The 22,602-nt window shown below is 36.3% G+C and overlaps 1 protein-coding gene across 2 annotated transcripts in view; it reads right to left on the bottom strand.

The window, feature by feature from the left end:
- LOC119792735 (stromal membrane-associated protein 1-like) overlaps positions 1-22,602 on the bottom strand; it is a 94,336-nt gene that overhangs the window by 25,033 nt on the left and 46,701 nt on the right. For both annotated transcript variants that reach the window (XM_038299496.1, XM_038299497.1), the window contains exon 7: positions 5,817-5,877. In XM_038299496.1, the coding sequence (XP_038155424.1) occupies positions 5,817-5,877 (61 nt within the window). The remainder of the gene's footprint in view (positions 1-5,816; positions 5,878-22,602) is intronic.

Below are 22,602 nucleotides of genomic sequence, written 5' to 3'. Positions count from 1 at the left end.
CAGCATTTTTACTCCGCATGGTCAACTCAAGAAGGGCGTGCAGGGCACAGTCCAGAACCGTACAACACCAACTTACATAATGCAGTAGGCAGATATGCAGCAACTGCAGCATGGCATCATATAAATATTTACAAAAAAAAAGAAATCTGGGAATTGTTTCTGATACCTTGATTAATTAAGGGCATTTTGAAAGAGAAAAATTGGTCTAATTATACGAATGTGGAATCTAAAAGTTAGGATGCCCGTGCATCAGCCTTGTTGACAAGGCAAAAAAAACAAAAAAACAAGCCAGTTAAGTTTAGCCAGACTATATTAATTAAATAGTCAAATGTGTAGGAAGATAATGTTGCACAGTTTTTTCAATTAAAGCTGCTGCTATTCTTACAGAATTAAAATGTAAGACTTACAGAACTGGGATGTGAAGAAATGTTATGGATGCTTGAGACTGGCTTATTTAAAGGTCAGCAGCTTTATTGTTATTAATAAAAGAGTACTGAAAAACATGTTAATTTTTCCTTTACTGTAATCCCAGAACTCCTGACCTTTATATAGAAAATGTTACTGGTCTCATTACTTCTGCTGCTGCATAATAGGCTGATTGCATTAAGGCTTTGAGTAAATTTGTTGTAATAAACTCATTGATTCGTTTCTTTAATAAAAAGGTCCAGCTTGGAAACATAAATCGGATTTTAAAAAGATCCATAATAATTCTAATTTAAATATTATACTGTTCTGAATATTAATGTTGAGCCATCTCTGTCAGTATGGTTATATTCCTCTGAGTTAGAAGAATCTTACTGTAGAAAACAAGAAATGGAAGAAAATGAGAGAGAGAATGCTCCTCAGGGTAAATTTTGGCTCTGGCTGCAAACCAGATTCAACAGATACTCAAAGCAACCCAATCCAGGAGAGAGTATGGTTTACTGACAACAAAGGAGTAGCATTACCTGAGAGATGGAGCAAGAGAGGGATTGATGGAGGAGATGCTGAAGGCACACTGCCATGTATTTGACTTATTGATTATGTGTGAAATCTCATCCAGCCAGCGAGGCTGGAAGAGGTGTAGTGTTGGTTATTTATAGCAATCTCTTTCCTCCATGCTGTGGTTTGGGAATTTTTGATCAATGCTATGTCCAGGGGGCTTTTTCCTCACGCCAACACAATGCAGCTCCGTAAAGAAGAACAACTGCATATTAGAAATTTATGAAGAAGAAAGCTTGAAGCAACCCTGTCTGTTTTCTCAGTGCGCTGCCGTTTCGATTTAGGTCAACAAGCATGGAGCACAACGCCGCAGTGGTTAACTGGCCGACATACACCCACACACTGTGTAGGGAAAATGTCACAGGTTTGAATCCAGATCGTGACATTTGTTGAATGTCACTCCACAATTCAATTTTTTTTTCAAGCTCTATGGTTTCATGTTCTTTAGTAAAACACAAATACCATTAACATTCCAATATGGAGGTGATCTGAAGCCTTTGGTTCACCGTCCAATCAGGCGAGGGACAATAGTCCAATGTAGTCCAACTGTTGATAAACATCCCTCACAGTTGGTGTATCACTTTGATGAAGTTCATTTTAATTAACTCCAAGAAGACACTAAATCAATTTTACAACAGACAATAAGATAAATCTATCTCTTACTGCAGCAGCATAATCTCGCTAAACAATTTGAAAATCCAACCTGTGTGCTCAGGCTGTATTTATAGAGAGGAGGGGGAAAAAACTCAAGTTCGAGGAGATAAAGCTATTGACACATCCGCAGTTAATTCTTTGCACACAGTCATGTTTGGTCTTCTTGTGGAGCACACAGAGAGAGGGATCTTTGACCCCCTTTTGCACAACTTCAAAGATCATCTTGGGTCAAGTGTTCTCTCTTAGCATTCTATGATGTCTATCCAGCTGGCCACAGTTTTCTACAGGGTTTAAATCTGGTGGCTGTGGAAGAAGTTTGATTTTGTGACCGCTGAACCATTCTATGGGGAAATGTTTTGGATCATTATCCTATTAAATTAACAAATGATTAGCTAGCTCAGTTTTAGGTGGTTTTGTGCTGATAATGCATATCTATTTTGTATGAAAATGCAAGGTGTAGTTTAAGCAAAAGATACAAGTTTGTTTTATTAAATAAAAGTCAATCAAGGCACCCATCAGCACTCGATTCTAGCAATACGTCTAACAGTTTTAACCATAAAAAAAAATCCTTTTTAGCATATTCTAGTGGAGGCACCTAGGGTACCATTTAAAGGTTGAACTCATATATTCAATAAAATCGAAGTAGGTAATATTTTGTATAATCACCAAAGTGGATGCTTCCACTCACTTAGCATCCTTAGCCTGGTCAAGCTCCTCACCTAGCAACTGAAGCGAAACCCTGCCCACTGCATAATAAGGAGCACGTTTCAATTGCTGGTATTATCGCTATATGAGCTGTACAATGGACGATGGGAAAGGTGAAGATTTTGTTGTTAAGCAAATGACTTGGACCAAAGGAGAGTTCAGTCCAGCTATTGGTTGCAAATCTAAAGATGATGGAGATGCGAGTCCTTATTGTGTGTTTTGTATTGCAATATGACCTTTTCTTAATCATTACACTTTAACGCTAACAATAGGCTACTTCCCAAAATGTTTTATATCTAAGAGCTGTTTACTAAAAACATCATAATAAAAAACTCAATGTCCATTCTTCTTTCTCACAGTTCCAACTGTTTAAAGTTTTTTTTTTTAATCATTACTGTGACTCAGGATAGGAGGTTTTAATAAACATCCTTGTTTCCACAGTGCAGGCACCTATTTGCCTCCCAAAGCTGACTGCTCTTGTCTTCACAACTGATGAGTGATTAACTGGAACGGGCTTTACTCTCACCAGGGCTTTTACAAAACATTTTAGGGTGGAAAAGGGAGGCTTTTTGTCATCTCTATGTGTTTTGTCTGTGTAATGAGACTATGATGGGTTTCACCCCTCTGTCACGCCAAGCACAGGTCTGCATCGGGTGACTTCTGTTTGGAAAAGCTGGCTTTGTGCATCAAAAGAAAGGAAAGAATTAAAAGAAAAGGTAAAGAAAGAGTTAAAATTTGTTTTGCTGATGCTGAACCTCCATGACACCTCCTGTCCTCCCAGATTGTTAATCTTAAGGGTTTCGATCAACTCAAAAGGAACAAATCAAGTAGTGCTTTAGTTATACTTAAATTGTAGGACCTGATAGTTGCATCCATTACCTTGTTACTGGTGATTTTTTTTTTGTTGTTGTTTTTTTTTGTTTTTTAAGGCACTAATGCCTCTTTTTTTTTTGTATAGTAGGATGACAGAAAAGGGGTACAAGAGATGGGGAGAGAGATGTGCGGCAAAGGACCTCAGGTCAGATTTGATCCTGGGTCACCCACATCAAGGACCAAGGCCTCAAAACATAGGTTGCGAGCACCAACCATTGCACCACAGAAGCACACCTGTTACTGGTGGGTTTTTTTAAAAGTATGATCTTTCTCAACGTGGATTTGTTTGAATAAATTAAATAAAAATAATTTTTTCAGAGAGATATAGCTTCTGCAATAAGGAATTTACATATTTGCTGCCTTTTCTTGTAAAAATTTAAAAAGGGTGTCAATGAATATTAAGACCTTCCTATTTGCCTTTAGCAACCCTTCAGGTATATTTCTTTAACTTCAGGTCAACCATATGCCATGCGCATCAACAGACCACAAAGTTATGTCAAATGAATGCCATCTTTTTTTCCAACCTTTTTGTGAATGTGTCTTGCTTTGTAAAAACTAGTGAAAATTAAATCAAATGTAACAAAGGTGGATTCGGGGCTCTGCAGCAAGCAAAAGGAATTCATTTTCAACCAGCGAGAAGGAGGATGAGCAAATTTCAGTCTCACTGCACAGTGAGGAGAGGTCCAATTATCTGTAATAAGTGAAAATACACGGATGTGAACAACATCACGCCATGCCTGGCTGTGCAGGGATCAGAGGGAATGTACTGAATCTGAGTTATGATGCAGCCCCACTCTTCAAGACGTCTTGTAGCCATTTGAAGGCTCAACAGGAGAGTGTTTATTTGCTTTCAACTGATGCTTGTGAGAGCTGCTCAATTAATGTTCTGACAGGAGTACACACTCCTAGTCATTGCTGGCTCAGATGCGTTTATCCTCCATTCTGTTTTCATATTTCCCATGAACCCTTTCAAAGCTCAAATTTTAATTGCCTTAATTTCTTAAAATCAATTATGTAGCTTTTGCAGTTTTTAGCACTGTGTTTACCGGTTTCTGCTTAAAATAATTTATCAACTTAAGGGTTTCATCATTTTGTTAGAATGTTTTAAAGCTTTTTTTTTTCATTTTCTACTTATGTAACAAATTCCTTCTCTACTAAGCTTAAAGATAAGTTTAAAAAGGATTAACAAGGGAAGTTGTAATGTCATAAGCCATGATATTAATTTTGGACATTTGAACATTGATAGATAATTGATAGACTGTCAAAGCTAATGTGCCTGTTGTTAATTTCAGAACCAGACTGCAAAACAGACGTTCTGTAATATTTTTCTCTGAGATTACAGTAAACTGTACGATGCCAGAGATTGTAGACTTTCACCTGAGAGAAAAGGAAATTAGCTCCCCTGCTGATGACCTGACATGCTAACAGCTTTCCTGACCTTTAGCTCACGTTTGCAAAACAGATCAACAGAGGTTACAGCTCTGGCAAAGTTAGGGAAAGCCTTAAAACAATTAGTGTTTTTAAAGATTTTTTTTGTCATTTTATTGGTTTACTTTTATGTAAAGCAAACTAACAATCAGCTAAATGTGACCACATGGCAACCCGTGTTGACATGCATTGAGCTGCTGTTCATAAAGCTAAAACAAACTATTTCATTAAGGGTTTAAACACTAATATAACAATAATTTAAATGTGTTTCATCATATGCTCATTACATTTGATTGCAAAAATATGAAAAAAGAATTATTTTTATATGATTTGTTAGCTGATAGCTCCAATTTTTCATAAGGCACAGTTAAATAATATAAAAGATTTCAAACTCCTAATTATTCCGTTGGAAAGAAACACAAAATTATTGATCAATTAGGAAAACATTTATTGATTTCTGATTAGGCAAAATATTTAATAAATACTTTTCATTCACCTTATAGATCTGCATTTTAATTTGGTTAAAACATATTCCAATTGCTGAAAAAACAGTTGAAAGCTAATTTGACCTCATACTAAACTTTTCACCATAAATTCTGATTCTCAAACATAACATCCATGTTAAACTGATTCCATTATTTTATTGATTTTTTTTAAAAACAATTTTCATTCCCTTTTCTTTGTGCGCATAGTAACTAAGTTTAGTTTTAATTATTGTTTAACTGAAATATGTTTGACTTGGAGATTTTTTTTTTGTTCACAAATTGTAATACTTTAAATGAATAAAAGCTGTTGTGAATTTATTCCATATTTGTGCAGCATTAAAATGTTTGGCTGTGATTTAAGCTGAATTCATCCTTTTATTTGTTGTCCTATTTCAGAACAACATCTGGCAGTCAAAAAGTTATTTGATTTAATAACATATTTTCCATCTCCACTGGAGTGGACATTAAATTCAAGTTATTTTATAACATATTATGATATTCCTGAACTATCATTGAATATAACAAAATATTTAATCACTAACAAGTTTAGAAATGACTGGACTCAAAGTGAATGAAAATGTCATAACACTCTCCAACACTGCTTGTTTAATAAATGCATCGATCGCATTCTAGATATTCAAACATAATTCAAAAAGTACTTGAAGGTTAAAATGAAATATTGTTTCTTACCCAGGCCTAGCAGGTCCACAGCCGGCTCGGGGCTTTTCTTTGGGCTGGATTTGCAATCTGGCTGCAGGGGCAGAAAAAAACAAAAACAAATCAGCATAAGAATTTCTAATAACACAATATCAATTATAATTGGGGTGATACTCCACTTGCATTGACAAGCCCTGCATTCTAAAAACACTAATGAAGAAGGGTTAAAGCAATTGATTTAAAAAATCTTCACAGTTTACAGATGTGCCTGGAATCCGAAGCTTTATTGGTACCGGCTCTATTTGCTTCACTTCAGTCCATCTTAACTCTTTTTTTCTGTTACAGCTGAGCAGCACAGCAGCCTTGACAGGGTAGCAATAGCAAGAAGGCCCAGCTGTCCCTACATGACACCAACACAACAACAACAATGGAGGACCTTCTGCATTGCAGATAAGAGAGATGACTGTGGGCTTTGAGGCGAAGCAATTTGTTTAGGTACAGGAGAGCGGGAAGCTACCGAGTGTATCAGACTCAAGGACAGAGGTTAAAAGAGTAAGCCAACACTAACTATTGGTTGTTTGCTGTTGTGGTTATATGATTAAATGACTAAAGAATGCATCTAAACAAGCATGAAAGCAGTAAATGCTGCACATAATCACTAATATTGGAAAAAGAGCATAAGATCAATGCCATTTTGGTCAAGTATAGGTGACTGTAAAAGCAGTTCCCCGCAAGCCTTAGCCCCTGTAGGACTAAATGGCTAAAGCACATTTAGTCTGACATTCGAAGGTCTGATCAAGATGCTATCTATAAAAAACAACACCAGGTTAGAACAAGAGGAAATACATCATAACAAACTCCAAGGCAATAGGAAGAAAACACAAACATTCACGTGTCTTTCTTTTTATACATTGTTTTTATGAATGGTGTTTCTAAATAGAATGGCCTGTTTGCTCCTCAACATGCGTGGGATATCCTTGTAAAAGGGACAAACAATAGATTTATATCTTGATGTTTTTATTTTTACTAAATAATAAATAGACAAAGGCTTTTGGGAAAATAAAGTTAGTTTTGCCATCATCTGCTTTCCCAAACCTGCTATTAGCCTATTAGCCTACAACTACATATCAGTCTTTAATCTTTACAAACTCTCAAACATTTTAAAATTAAAACTGTTTTTTGCTGAATATCAGGATCTCTGGAGCAAATTGTAACAAGAACAAGGCTTTCTGCAAATTCCCCATTCATCTTAAGTAAAAATCCCTATTATTTTCTTCTAAATTCATCATAATTTAAGCTGAAAATTTAATTTTTGTTGGAGTTCATAAGCCTTATAGACAAAAACACAGAAAACTAAAGGGAGCCTAAACAAAAGGGTGACTGAAAGACGCTGCTAACAGAGTTAAGGAAAAACATAGAAAAGATGAAGAGAAATAGCAGTTGAAAAAGGAGGATATAAGAAGGTTAACACAGGGTCCATAAGGGATATACGACACTGGTACCAAACACAATTTCCCTCTGAAGAAAAAGATCAATGGACTACATTAGCTTGAATGTTGTTTCCATCCAAGGTAATGAAAACAATTACCGTTTCTATGCTTAATCAAAAACGCAGAGGCTTTGAATTTGATATGTTGGAGCTGCAGCACGGCTTCAACAATGCGAACTACAGCAGGGAGGTCATTCCTGTTTAGCAAGACATTTTTGCTTTGTGCTGTGCTCACAGAAAACCATAAAGCAACTTTAGAAAAAAAAAAAAAACGTAAATAAAAAGTTGAATCTCGTAGCAAAAGGGAGGCGTGGGGTGTTTGAAAGAGTTACACAGGTGAAAATGTAGAAATAGTCCTTATTTTAAAGTTTCTATGGATACAAATGCTTCCAAATAAATTTATATATTTTAATATTTTACAGCCTAAGCATGTTGCATAAGAACATTTCAGCTGTTTTTTTTTTATTCCGTGAAATGTCAATAAAAGTGAATCCCTGGCCCTAAATGTGGTTACAAATATGAGAATTGCCCCTCTTACATGAGAGAAAGGTCTATATACTCAGAGTCGACATTAGCATTACAGCTGGAAATTACAGTATGAAAAGCTGATCAAATTTGGCAAAACTGAGGGCTGGTAAAAACACAGGCTTTTTGTATGCCTGTCAATTTGATTCAGAGTTTATATAAATTGACATAAGACAGTCTTTCAGTGCTACAGCCCACACAGCCACTGTGAAAGAGAGAAAATTAATTTGAGTAAATCCTGAATGACGTGTTTGTCAAAGAGCTTGCATGCTGCGTTGTTAAAATAAACAAATAAATAAATATGCTGGGTGACATTTAAAATCAGGGAAAACCAACTGCATGCTTGGAGGGTCTGCATTATTTAGCCAGTCCTAAAAGAACAACTGATAATCATTTTCTATAAAACTATTGTCAGGTTGTTTGAACAAAGAGGTTTGTGTTAATAGAAAACTGGTGGATGCTATCCAGTATCAAAGATACTAATTATTGTAGGAAGGGTGATAATATTTGATAGTAATATAAAACACAAAGAAATTTACAAAAAAACAACATCCAGATTCTACAGGCTACAGTTAGCATGTTAAATTCTATATCAGCAAAAGGAGTGAAAAATGATTTTTAATGGACAGACTTTTTAGAAACATCACAGCAATACAATCTGGTTAATAAAGCTGCATCTGCATAAAAGCATTAGTCCTTAGGAAGAATCTCTTTTGGGTAGATGTACAAAATGACCTTTAGAGAATACTTGACAGCATGTTGGCAAATATAAGGAATGAAAATTATTATACACAGGATGGGAAGGAGATTTTGACTTGTTTTGCTGCCACAAAATCTGGACACCGTGCAGTTATTGAGTCAGCCGTGACCTCCTACATATACTAGAGTGTCCTTGAGTCAAATGTGCTGGCATCAGTTCGACAGCTAAAGCTCAATGTGGAATTATCAAAAATCATTTACCCTGAAAAGAGCAGGCATCCTATCAATCAGAATGCCTCCTGCTGCTTTTATCCGAAGTCTTTGGGTCCATGTCTTCACTTCCATTGTCCTATCATGTAACGTGCTGTTTACTTATACTATGCACGCAAATTCTAACAGGTTGTAGAATTTTTATTCAGTTTAAAAAAAAAAAAGTCAAACATTTTCAAAATGTTTTGCACCTTGCACCATAAAAAGACTTTCCTGAAATGCAAAACATTTCAACTGAGAAGTTTTCACGATTTACCAGTGCCTATTATCCATTACCTTATTAAAATCTCTGCAGGAAGAAATTCTTAAACAAGTATTCGTCATGTAACCGGAATCCATTTCATCTCTGGGCATGGTGTTTAATTTCAGAAGGATCTGAAGGAAAATAAGAAGACAGACTCCCTCAGCAGCTGCATATATGGATCTCTCTGACTTCAATCTGTCTCAGATTTATTCTCTTGTTGTATCCAATCCATCTTGTATTTGCAACCCCTCCTGGATTTGCCCTTTGTTGTTTTCATTTTCTCTTTCCTTCCCAATCTCCCGTTCCCAATAACTAATTTGCAGCCTTAATCTCCAGCTCATCTTTCTTGCTTTTTTTTTCTTTGAATTGAACATGCTCAGGCTTTGTTCAATAATTTTCCTCTCACTCCTTTAAGTAGGAAAATAATGGGGGGGAAAAAACAAAAAACTCAAGGTCACTTAGCAGGTAACAGATGGAGGCTTTAGGTTTGCAATCAATTTGAAATAAACTAAGAAGGTAACATGGAAAGAATAGTTGTGGTTGTTGACATGTTTGTTTTCTGATTATTTAAAACATCACAAAGATAAGTTGAATGACATAATGTACCAAGGTTGTACTTTGCAGATATAAGAAAGCCACAAACATTTTAATACAAACCCATTCCATAAACTTACAATCAGAAATTATATCCTCTCTTCAAGACATTATTGTCACATTAATTTGGGAGTTTTGCCGATTTATCTATCTATTTATCTATCTTAAATATTGGAGGAATAATTTAGAATTTGAGGGGCTTTTTTGTGTTTTTTCTAATCCAGTCCCAAAATTGTATATAACAGGCAAATTTGTTGGTATAAAACGGCTTCACAGAAGAAAACCAGCCAACAGATTTTTCTGTATTCTTTGCCAGTGTTCATGTATTTGGCCAATTAAGTCAATTCTTTTCCAACATGTCCATTATAAAACATCTAAAAGCTCTGATTTGTTTTATTCTTATTTTACATCTGTGAATACAAATCTAATCCATGTTTTTTACTCCATCCATCCATCTATCCTTCCCGTTCCTTCCAGCCAGGACTGGTTCTCAATCCAGGAGGGAATTTGAAACCCTTCCATGTGGACCCAGGCCCACTGATGACATAGATCTAGATATTTAATATTGACTTTATTTGGTAAACCTTGCTAGTACAAGCAACTTTCAAGGAAGCAATTTTGCTTTCAGAGCTGTGTCCATTCTTCATAAAATAAATGCATATGATCATGGAAAAATTCCTTAGAGAGTTTGGTCTAAACCGACATAAAACATCTTGTTCCCTCACATCCCAAAACCGCCCTGTGGTGGATGAGCTTGTATGCCGGATTTTGTCCTTTTGATTCAATGATCATAGGAAAATGCTGAGACATGGGGAGGGGAATAGGAAAAACAATTTTAACAGCATCTGCTACAGTGTTCTATATTTACTAGCTTCAGTTTCCTCAACATGTTGCTTCATTGTGTTGTTCAGCTCTTTGGAATCCATAAAAGCTAAATGTCAAACCTCTGTGAGCATTTCCTCTGTGCTGTTCTGTTGCGGAGAGGTCAGCCTGTTTTGTTCACCTGATCATTTCTGCATGCAAAACCTAAATGCCAAATTCACAACCTGCTGCTTTTTATCCATCCAACCTCTTTTCATAAGAGCATCACTTCTTTCCTTTGAGTAAATCGGATGAGACAGCCACCAGGTGGGATCTGTGGGCCTACGTTTTTAGCTCCTCTGATGATTTGTATCAAGCATTCACACTTCTGGCAGCTTATTGTGGGACCTTGAATATTTATAGGTGACATTTGTTCCGTGTATAAATGTTCATTCAAGCAAATGAGAGCAATGCAACTGCAAAGTTTGCCAAACCAAACTCTGCAAAAGGCTATTTTAACAAACTATATTTGATAATCAGACTTTTCTATTTCTAATAGTGGTACCTTTTATAACTTTTCCTGCCTTTAAGAAAAGACTTTGCATTAAAAAGTGCAAACTGCAGATAACTCAGATAGTTATTACCATTTATTTGGCGTTCAGGGCCCGCACTCCTGTCGCACAACAGACACATGGTTCCATGATCTGCCATAAATATGCCGGGTCCAGCCCATAAAAACCTGTATCGCTCATATTCTCAAAGTGATCCGAAGGATCTTCCGACTATGCTCTGATTGATATTTCTATATTTATACTTTATTTGGTTTTAGCTTTATATTTAAGAAATATATACAGCTTCTGATTTTATATAAGGAGGAAAAATGAAAATAAAGAAATAAATTGAAAACTGTTAATTTGTCAGTAACATTTAGTTTTAACTATTTTTTTGTTTTCAAGTTGTTTAAGTTCTTTTTCCCTCTGAACTACATCTTTCAATCAAAGGGCACTAAAGTTTTTCCCAAACAGCTGATCGGCTGCTTGGTGGATGGTTTTCTAGGATTCAGATCAATCCTGAAAGCCCGCCTGCCCCAGAGCAAGTTTGCCTTTCAGAGATGGTGACTAGCCTCGCTAAGAATTAATCCAGTACTGGAAGTCAGGGTTAAACCTGAAATTCTCTGGCTAACCCAGTAATCCTGCTTCATTGTAAAGGTCATCCAAAATGCTGCCACTACTGTCCTGAAACCGTTTGAAAAACAGAATGCAGAAATTTGTGCCTTCTTTAAAGCAGAAAAATCCTTCCCTTATAGGGCAAAGCTTATGTTATCAGTTCACTTTCACCATATCTTGTCACGATTGGTATGGAGGTTGGTTGAGGACCCAAATGCAGAAACCGGAAGGCGGAGGTGAATCTTGCAAATTTAAAGAAGTAACTGAGGAAAAATACAAAAATACAAAGAACCCAAAAAACCAAAACGTCAGGGAAAAATCACATGGGAAGCCAGAGATGAGGGAAATAACAAAAAACAAAACAAAACAAGGAACCAGCCCTAAGTGACTGCAGAGGTGGGGTATATAAGGGTAACAGGACAAAGGATGGACTAAAGAGCTTAATAAGAAGCAGGATTTGAGTGGAACTAACTAGAAGGAAGCCAAGAGGAAAGAAAACAAGCACAAGGGGGCAACAGAGAGTAACTAAAGACTGCTTAAATATAATGGAAAATAAACCAAAGATCAATAAAACAGAATAACTAATAATAGAAAACTAAAAACTCAGAGTCCCAAAAGGGGAGAACAAAACACATCTCAGCTATTCATGTTAAAAATGGGGAATTATATATGTTATCAAATTAAGATTTTCTTTTCTTTTATGCATTTATTGCGTTTTGTGCCATTTTGCTACCCTCTTGTTACTTTGTTTTAAAGTACTTTGATTTCCATCAAGTATAAGCAGAATTCTTCAAATAAACTTGCTTTCCTTTAAAGCCGTATTCCAGTAATGCTTGCAAATGCAAACTAGAACCCAAACACACACGGAGACTTAAAAGGCAGGCACCCACAGGGACATAAACACCTCAAACACAAATACATGGGTGATTGTGGAAGGTCACACTGTGGCTGAAGCTTGACAGCGGCGTTCAGGGAAAGAGCACCTAATCAAATAAAACACTGTCAACAAACACAAAAACTCTCACGCACCCCAATTTAACCAGGTATTTTTAGAGCTGAATCTTATTTGTCACCATTAAGGAGTGCATTCTGAGCATTACGAATCTTGTTTTTGGCTGCGGTTCTGTGAGTGACAACCAGCCTGAGGTTCAGGATTAGCTGGTTAGATTTAACACCCACCTGGGAGGGAGCAGAAAATCCAAGAGGAATATTTTCAGATGCGAGGAACACACACAGCTGGATTTGTTGCTCCGGTCTTTCAGTCAAACACTATCCCTCGAGTTTTTAACTGAAGGAATCAAAGCTGTATTAGCATTTGTGCATCTGTGACGTGTTCTGGATGACTTTGCAATCACAAACTCCCAGTCTAAGCTGATTTGAACCGTGAAGGAGTCGGATTGATGCTCATATTGTTGCCACAAAGCTCAAAATATCAATTTTTGGATAAAGTAATTGGATTTATGGTTCTTTATGAATGCTTTACTGGTTCCACTGTGTGGAGTGACTTGAACAGACATCACAAATACAAATCTTGTGTGTCTATTCAGAAAAAATAGAGAGTTGACACAGAAGAACTGATCTCTTTGGATGTCAGGCAATTAACAGGCAAGCAAAACAATTAACCTGACATAAAAAGCACAGAGGTATTAGTGCATTTTAGCAGGTTTAGGCTTAAGAAAGAGTAACAAGTGTGTAGGATCCAGTTTTCTTGATGGACATAAAGTCACTGCAAGCAAGAAACAGCTTCCAAAGCAAATGTAGTCTGCATTACCATTTTTATTAGTTTATTGGTAGAAGAAATGCAAAAATCAGTAGATAACTGCGTTCCCTTTCCACTGAGTAAAACACATTTCATCCAAACACTAGAAATAGCAGACAATACGTAAAGGTAACATCATAGCTCATCACAAAGAACTCACTGAACTACATAACCCTAACCCTACATCAAAAGAATGGCTACTATCTCAAAGAAGCAGAAACTGATATCAGGAACGATCAAAGAAATCAGACATCTCAAAAGACAATGTGTGCAGAGGGAGAAAATGTCAGAATGTCATGTGGCAGACTTGGAGCAATATCATCGAATAAAAAAACCTTTTGGTTAGTGGTCTCATGATTGTTGAAAAAGTTGATTCAACTTTTGCTTTTTCCATCGAGCTCCACTATTGGGATACTTCAAAAACTTTGAAGGGAATACATCTATGGACATTCAGCTACACAACAAAAAACTATTTCTATTTATGATTTAACATGTTATGTAGCTTGGGTGTGTTACTATTATTCATAACACACAGTGTAACCTCAGTACATTTTGAAATTACTTGAAAAGCAGTTTTTGTAATTCACGGTTTTTAGTTTGGTCAGAACAAGTTTTTTTTATAATCAAAGAGGGAAAAAGTAGCTCAGTACAGGTGCTGGTCATAAAATTAGAATATCATGAAAAAGTAGATTGATTTCAGTAATTCCATTTAAAAAGTGAAACTTGTATATTATATTCATACATTACATACAAACTCATATATTTCAGATGTTTATTTTGTTTAATTTTGATGATTACAAATGACAACAAATGAAAATCTCAAATTCATCATATCAGAAAATTAGAATATTACTGAAGACCAATAAAAACAAAGGATTTATAGAAATGTTGGCCAACTGAAAAGTATGAACATGAAAAGTATGAGCATGTACAGCACTCAGTATTTAGTTGGGCCTCCTTTGGCCTGTATTACTGCAGCAATGCGGCGTGGCATGGAGTCGATCAGTCTGTGGCACTGCTCAGATGTTATGATAGCCCAGGTTGCTCTAATAGTGGCTTTTAGCTCTTCTGAATTGTTGGGTCTGGTGTATTGCATCTTCTTCTTCACAATACCCCATAGATTTTCTATGGGGTTAAGGTCAGGAGAGTTTGCTGGCCAATTAAGAACAGGGATACCATGGTCCTTCAACCAGGTACTGGTAGCTTTGGCACTGTGTGCAGGTGCCAAGTCCTGTTGGAAAATGAAATCTGCATCTCCAAAAAGTTGGTCAGCTGCAGGAAGCATGAAGTGCTCTAAAACTTCCTGGTATGTGGCTGCGTTGACCCTGGACCTCAGAAAACACAATGGACCAACACCAGCAGATGACATGGCACCCCAAACCATCACTGACTGTGGAAACTTTACACTGGACTTCAAGCAACGTGGATGAAGTGCCTCTCTTCTTTTCCTCCAGACTCGGGGACCTTGATTTCCAAAGGAAATGCAAAATTTACTTTCATCAGAGAACATGACTTTGGACCACTCACCAGCAGTCCAGTCCTGTTTCTCTTTAGCCCAGGCAAGACGCTTCTGACGCTGTCTGTGGTTCAAGAGTGGCTTGACACAAGGAATGCGACAGCAGAAACCCATGTCTTTCATACGTCTGTGTGTGGTGGTTCTTGAAGCACTCACTCCAGCTGCAGTCCACTCTTTGTGAATCTCCCCCACATTTTTGAATGGGTTTTGTTTCACAATCCTCTCCAGGGTGCGGTTATCTCTCTTGCTTGTACACTTTTTTCGACCACATCTTTTCCTTCCCTTCGCCTCTCTATTAATGTGCTTGGACACTGAGCTCTGTGAACAGCCAGCCTCTTTAGCGATGACCTTTTGTGTCTTGCCCTCCTTGTGCAAGGTGTCGATGGTCGTCTTTTGGACAACTGTCAAGTCAGCAGTCTTCCCCATGATTGTGTAGCCTATAGAACTAGACTGAAAGACCATTTAAAGGCTTTTGCAGGTGGTTTGAGTTAATTAGCTGATTAGAGTGTGGCACCAGGGGCCATCAATTTTGAACCTTTTCACAATATTCTAATTTTCTGATATGATGAATTTGAGATTTTCATTTGTTGTCATTTGTAATCATCAAAATTAAACAAAATAAACATCTGAAATATATGAGTTTGTATGTAATGTATGAATATAATATACAAGTTTCACTTTTTAAATGGAATTACTGAAATCAATCTACTTTTTCATGATATTCTAATTTTATGACCAGCACCTGTAGAACCCATAACTACATTTTAGAATAAATTACTTAAACAAAACTTGTATGATATTTAATTTTTTTTAAAAGCAACAATTTAGCTTATGATATATTCACTTATTATAAAAAAAAAAAAAAAAACTGACCTATACAACAAATCACCTTTGTCAATATTGCCGTGATAAATCAAGGCCACCTGGACATTTTTGCACATTTTTTAACTTAATTGACGTATTTTTTGTGAATACCTTATTTGGCTTTCGGTTGTACGCATGAGACCTCAGTTTTTTTTTTATTAGGCCCGAGCAGCAAAGCGCTGCAAAGGCCTATTGTATTTCGAAAGTTTCTTATTATTATTACGGTTCTTTTGGCACTTTGAACGCATTTTACGGGGACTTCGCTTATTCAAAAACTCACAAAAATGGGGCAGTAAATTGTCCCCCGCGTGAAATAGCCGGTCTATAATGGAATCCAAAATGGCCACCCCCAAATTACGCCACAGTGCCCCCTAACGTGAGTTGGGGGAAACCGTAAGTCACAGATTTGAAATTTGGTATATAGGTAGATCTCCTCAAATCATGAAAAAAAGTCTCTTGGAAGTATGCCCTAAAACCCACAGGAAGTCGGCCATTTTGGGTCAAAGTGCGATTTTTTGGCCATTTTTTATTACTTTTGTTTCCATTGTATGTGGAAGATATATATCAACAACTTTTTTCTCTTAACATTCCTCCTGCATGTTTTCCCTGGAAACTTCAGTGGCAGCCTTTTTCTTTCCTTTGTCTCCAAACCAAACAAATGATTTTTTTTTTTATTAATTGTAGTTCAAATAGCTGAACCTCCTTCCATCCACCACATGTTTAGCATTATCTTTAAGTTACTTTGTTGTTGCAAGCTACATCAGTGAGAGATCTTGCTGCAGAGAGACTCTTGGGTTCGACTGACATACTGTAGTTAGTGTAGTTACAAAATGATGAGTAAAACATGTCCTCATAATGAGGAGAAAAGTAAAAAACATAAACCATTGAAGGGCTCAGTAATATTAAGCTGGCTGTTGGATGAATTTGGAACTATAACAACCATATACCAGACCATAACAAATTGCAGCATTTTGGTGCTTGTCTGTGGTGCTGTTTTTTTTTTTTTTTTTCTGCATATCGTAGCTCAATTTGGGTCAGGGTCTATATGTGTGTATCTATTATCACCTCCATATCTAGGAAATGTGTGTTTACCTGGGAAACACAGTAGAACTGACTCCCTTCCTCTGCCAGAGCAAATCCACCTAATGCATCAGCTTCCTCGTGGTCACACTATTGATCCATGGACTGCACATCTATGGTGCATGAGTGTAGGAGCTGGTGTGGCTGTCTGTGCGTGAGAGAGATAGAAAGTAGGTGTGCCACTTTGTTAGTTACACAGCCCTGCTCCTTTGCCTGTCCTTCACACCATCCGCTCAAACTAACTCCAATCGACCGTTGATATTTTTCAGCTCCAGCATCTTCTCCTGCTGCTGCTAGTGTGTGTGTGTTCCTATATCACACCCAGTGTCATAAGTCTAAATGTACAAACCATCTAACAAAATAAACGAGCACAAACCTTCCCTATCCAATTCCATCACCAACTACCAAGATTGGCACTGTAGTCGTTGAAGCAAAGCAGCCGCTTGTTGTTTTTGATGATTTATTCATGGTTTGGTAGCATAAAACAACACTCAGCAGCAAACAGCAATTCCGTGTTTGCCAAAGAAGCACTAGGAGTTAAAACAAGGAAAGCAGAGTCAGACATTGTTTAGGACAAATGAAGGAGATATGGAGATGAATGGAGGTGAGGAGAAAGTGAAAAACCACAGGAGAGATAATAAGAGTCCCTCCTTGAAAATCACAGTGTTAGAGTAAATATTCAAAGGTATAATATTCAGTATCTCAGCACTGACTTACCATTTTTGCCAAGGTTATTTCACTCCATTAAATAAAATTAAGTCTAAACAAATGTGACTTAAATTAATCTGCCCGACTTCATGTTTCCCTGAGGGATGAATATGATATGACCCACAGGGCCATTTCTCTTTAACAACTCTTCAAAATGAGGCAGATTAGAGACCATTCTGTTTAAGTAACACAAATGTGAACTCTTGAGTCAGAAGAAAATACATAGTTATCAAATAAATACCACAGAAACCATGTGGTTGGGACACATACTTTAAGTTTAAAGTGCTATTCAGCCCAAAAGATCCAGTTCAAGGAATGCAGTGTTGAAAGACAGGAATTTTCAAAATAACAAGCAGAAAATGGCCGTGCTACTAGCCCAGTTGACAAATATAGTTTGTACCAGAACCTACAGCAGAGCCTCGGTAGCATTTGCATACACATTTATGTGGGTAATTTCACTTTCCCGGTACTTTACTTTGGCCCATAGGCTACTGTAAGTACTCTCTAGCTTCCCTGGGTCTTTTGAGGGGTGAGGTTGTGTACAGCTGCCATGTTTTGTTCCATCAACTGCGGCAATAATGGATGAGGTGAGTATAAAAGTGCTGGGGTTTTTTAATACCTTTATTGTATTACAAAAATAGTTTCAATATGTTTTTTAAGGTTAGAAGTATACCTCAAAACCGCATCTGCGTAATCATTTTTATCAAGAAACAGACCACTTTTAATAAGTGATATCTGTTTTGGAGACTGAAAATTAAGAATTTTTAAGGTATAACGTAAGAACTGAGCATGCCAGTATGAAAATAAGTTTTGTCTGAAAATTTGGGAACTTAAGATTAATTGAGGTTTCAAATATAAACTGCTTTGCCACAGTTTAAAGAACATTTTTTAATCGACGCACTTTCACTTTTGTCAAAGAATATATAATACTTATATAAATATGAAACATACATTGTCCTTAGATTGACTTTGCAAGTAAACCAAATTTATTGGAGTGTTATCCCTTTATATAGATTTTTTATATTTTTAATGGTTCTATGCTGTCAGTGCTGTACGAGGAGTGATCACCAGTTAGATACTCTCCGTCGGCTTCTGGAGATCCATTTTGAGGTTCTTACATTGTGACTCCACTGTCTGCAGCTTTTACTCAATATAAATGTCAACTTATGATTGTAAAGGCAAGAAAATAATTCCTTATACATTTGGACTAAGGTTGAAAAATTACCTTTTTACCAGAAACTTTTTCCTGCAAGTGCTGTAGATGTGAGACTTACCTGTTTATTGTATTAATAAGCAGTTCTTAATCATTTTTTAAAAGTTGTTTTAAATGAATCATAGAGTTAAAAAGCAACTCTGGCCAGATGCAGGTTAATGGAGAAAACAAAAAGGTAAAAGAATCTAGCGTTTCTTGCTTCGAGATTTACTTACTGTACTGCTGGTTGGAAGTCTAAGGAAAGTGAAAAACAGTTGTGTGAAGGTATAATGTTGTTTTCTCAGTTCAATTTTCTTTGGGCTTTCAAAGTAATGGTAACCCAGATGAAAACCAGGGCTTTCAGAGGAAAATAGGCTAATGTTAAATATAAGGAAGAATTTTCAGATAAAAAATGGTACCAGTGAAATGGTTAACATTTGTCTTTTTGTTTTGTTTCAGCACAACAAAGGTATAAAAACATATGGGTAGAAAAAGATAGCAATAGCTCAATAGTTGAAAAATCTATATTTTTTAAAGGCCATCTAAGACCAAAGACGTGAGGACAGGTGACATCTATAGAGAATGTCCATGTTGGAAATAATAAAGATCCCAATCTCTCTATGCTCCAACATTGTGAAATGTGAAGCTCTGTCTAATAAAAAAGAGAGGAATCAGACGAAGTATTGACAGCAGGACAATTAAAAAGTGCAGCGCACTTTTGTCACATGCAAATAATTTTAGCCTTTGTATATGTTGAGATTTTTCTTCACAGAATGAATGAATCCAAAGCTAAAGGCTTATTCTTTAAGTGTAAAATGATGCTGTCATTATACAAAATCTATATGTAGCGCCCTTTACATATCTTTACCAGTGGTGCCAATAACTGCAGAGGCTTCAGTGTCCTATTAGTCAAGGGTCAACTGCAATACATACAATTGTATATGAAATTATATATGTCTTCTTCAGTTATGATGGCATTATTTTACAGTTTTCAAAAAGGAAATCTCAGGCAGCATATGCATCCTGGGTACCATCCAACTATTGCTATAGAGAAGTATCTGGGCTGGCAGATCTACAAGCAGCTCTTTTCTTGTTTTGTGCAGTGGTGTGGTCCTTAATACTAACAATGGAAACCATTGAGGTGGCTGATCAGAAAGTGCTGACTAACGTACAGCTCCAGTGTTGAGTTCTAGTTTTAATTATAACAATTCCAAACAAGCAAGGAGGGTTAAAAGCTTATTGATCGAGTGTGCCCAGTACCTTGCCATTGATGTACCATTTTCTTTATTGCAAGGTAAATTAAACTTGGCAAATCAGATTTTTACATTAAATAAAACAAAAAGTGGAGAAAATCTGTCGTTTTAGCACAGTTTTTCATATTCAAATGGTATCTAATATAACTGGAAAAATTATTTAACCTCTAGAGATTCAACCAATCTCACACAAAAAAACAAACACAGGTGAACACAAACATTGACTGGATATTTCTAGCTTCCCATTGTTTAAAATATTGAGTGCAAGCATATCCTCCAAGATGCCAGCTTCCAATCAGTGCTGCAGTTTAATTATTGCCTACAGGCACTGGATGGAAAGCAAAGAAAAGGACAAAAAGGTGAACTTTGGCAGTCCCAATCCAGCTGAATATTAATAGTTCACAGACATGTAGACTGAGAAGAAAGACCACTACTTGATATTCTACTTTCAGGGCCTGATTGTATTAAACTTTTACAGTAGCATATTACAGTACCATCACATATAAGAAGACTGGATTAAAAATAAGTACTAATGTATGTCCTCCTATATATGAGTAAAGCTTATTCACCTATGAATATAAAAACAAAAAAAGATCCATCTGCATACTATAGAGTTGCAAACATAAAAGAAAATGTTTGCTTGCCTTCTGCAGGTGTCAAATAAATAGCAGTTTGACTCATTAAACAATAATACTCAGATGTAGGTCTCTGCAGAGGGTTTTGAGCCAAAAAAACACTCGAACCATTTAAACGGGCACTTCAGACAGACAATTTACTAATTAAAGTTTGCAAGATTTGCCAAAGGCAAAATCTGCCTTTTTTTTAACAATGGTGGCAAAAGAACTTCCTTTGAATTTTGTGTTGAACAACAAGTACGACCTAGTTTGAACTTATAAGCTTTATTTTAATGCAATTCCTTTGCAATAAAATTCTTCTGCAAAATGCTCTGTCATTTGTATTGGAGATCCCTGCATGTTTTTTATATAATAAGCTTAAATTAAATTAGTATTTAAGAGCAGCCGACATAAAAGGTACCCCCACCCAACAAGGACTGTAGGACCAATTATCCCTTCTTACATCACTTGATCGCTTGATCTTGAAGTCATTGCAAAGGTTAGTCATTTGGAAAAAATGCAACTCAGGTCAATCTGATAAAAGTCATTATCGAATTATAGTTCAGGTGCCTGCTTTTATTTGTGGTCTTCACAAAAATCATTAACACACCAGCTAATCCATTTTTGTTTTTCTCTGGTTGATGATAAAATTAGTTACAATCTACAAATCATATACCTATCTGACTATGCTTTGTTGTTAAACTGATAATAATAAATCTGAGTGAAAAAAAAACATAAATTAGGGGTTCCACAAAACTTGGCTCTTGGGTCCTTTAAATCACTACTCTCTTGACATTCATACGCTGATGATGCAGGTTTATCATTCAGTCCACACAGCCCCCCTGTATTTACCAAAAAGGTGTACCAGTGATATCAACAGGCAAGGAAGAAAATTATAATAAGTGCAGAAAAGGAAGAATGTTTTGGTCATAAAAAAGCAATTCTAGATACCAGTGCTCAACTAAACAAGGGAAAACTACATAGTAATCTTTTATCATCAAGTGGAACTATTTACATCCCACTGTTCATCACTAATCTGCTTACTGAGGCCACACAAAAAACAAGCTAAGAGAGTAACTATCATCTTCCTAAGAACGTACAAAATGAAAGTGGTTGGCAGTTAATTAAACTGAAAATAAATTCGTTACTCTGTTACCACCTGCTATCCAGTTTAGCCCAAGATTATTATGCCATATTTTTTTATTTTTACACAGTCAATTAATGAATAATACATGAAGTGTTCATGTATTACAGTATATATATATTATATTTTCCTTAGCAACCGTCCAATACAGATCTAATCCACAAGGTCAAATCTTAATGCCGTGTGTGAACACACAAGCTCAAAGATGACTGCAAGCAGCTCAAATACATAAACTGATTGAGTGCTGTCAACTGATCTAAAGCCTGCAGAGATTATAAAGAATAGACAACTGTAAGAATGATCCACTCCTCAAAGTGATAGATAATATCCCACAGGGCTATATAGTTCTGGTCCTTAGAGATCAATGTTATGTATAGTTTTAGATATTTCCCTGCTTGAGCGCATGTGTTTTAATTGAATAGGTCATTATATACTTCTGCAGGAATCAACCAAATACTGAGAAACTAATTTAACTGTTGAAATCCTGGACCGAGAGCACAAACACAATAATACCTGCTCTAAAGAATCTGAATTGCCCACCTCTGCATTAACGGAAAAACCCTTTGAGAACCTACAATTAACTTTTTTACCATCTGGAATAAAAACTAGAAAAGGACATAAAAACAAAACCAAAGAAATTACTCCAATGTTGAGAAAACAAAGCATTTCTCATTTTCAGTATAGCAGCACTGCAACCAGAAACTGAATAAAAACCTAAAAGTCTGGACGGATCAATACTAATGTCTTTTACTGCAACACTGGAGTCTATGAAACACTGCGTTTACTAAAATCAATAAATTATAAAGAAAAACATAATATAAACGCACAGTCTGCATTATCAATCCTTATCACCATGTGACCAATAATGTGTGTCTGGGTTCACCTTCCTTGATCCGTTTTC

The sequence above is a fragment of the Cyprinodon tularosa genome, unplaced genomic scaffold, assembly GCF_016077235.1.
Source record: "Cyprinodon tularosa strain WSP-4 unplaced genomic scaffold, ASM1607723v1 ctg43, whole genome shotgun sequence".
In the NCBI taxonomy this organism is placed as follows: domain Eukaryota; kingdom Metazoa; phylum Chordata; class Actinopteri; order Cyprinodontiformes; family Cyprinodontidae; genus Cyprinodon; species Cyprinodon tularosa.
This window is presented reverse-complemented; position numbering and strand designations above follow the sequence as displayed.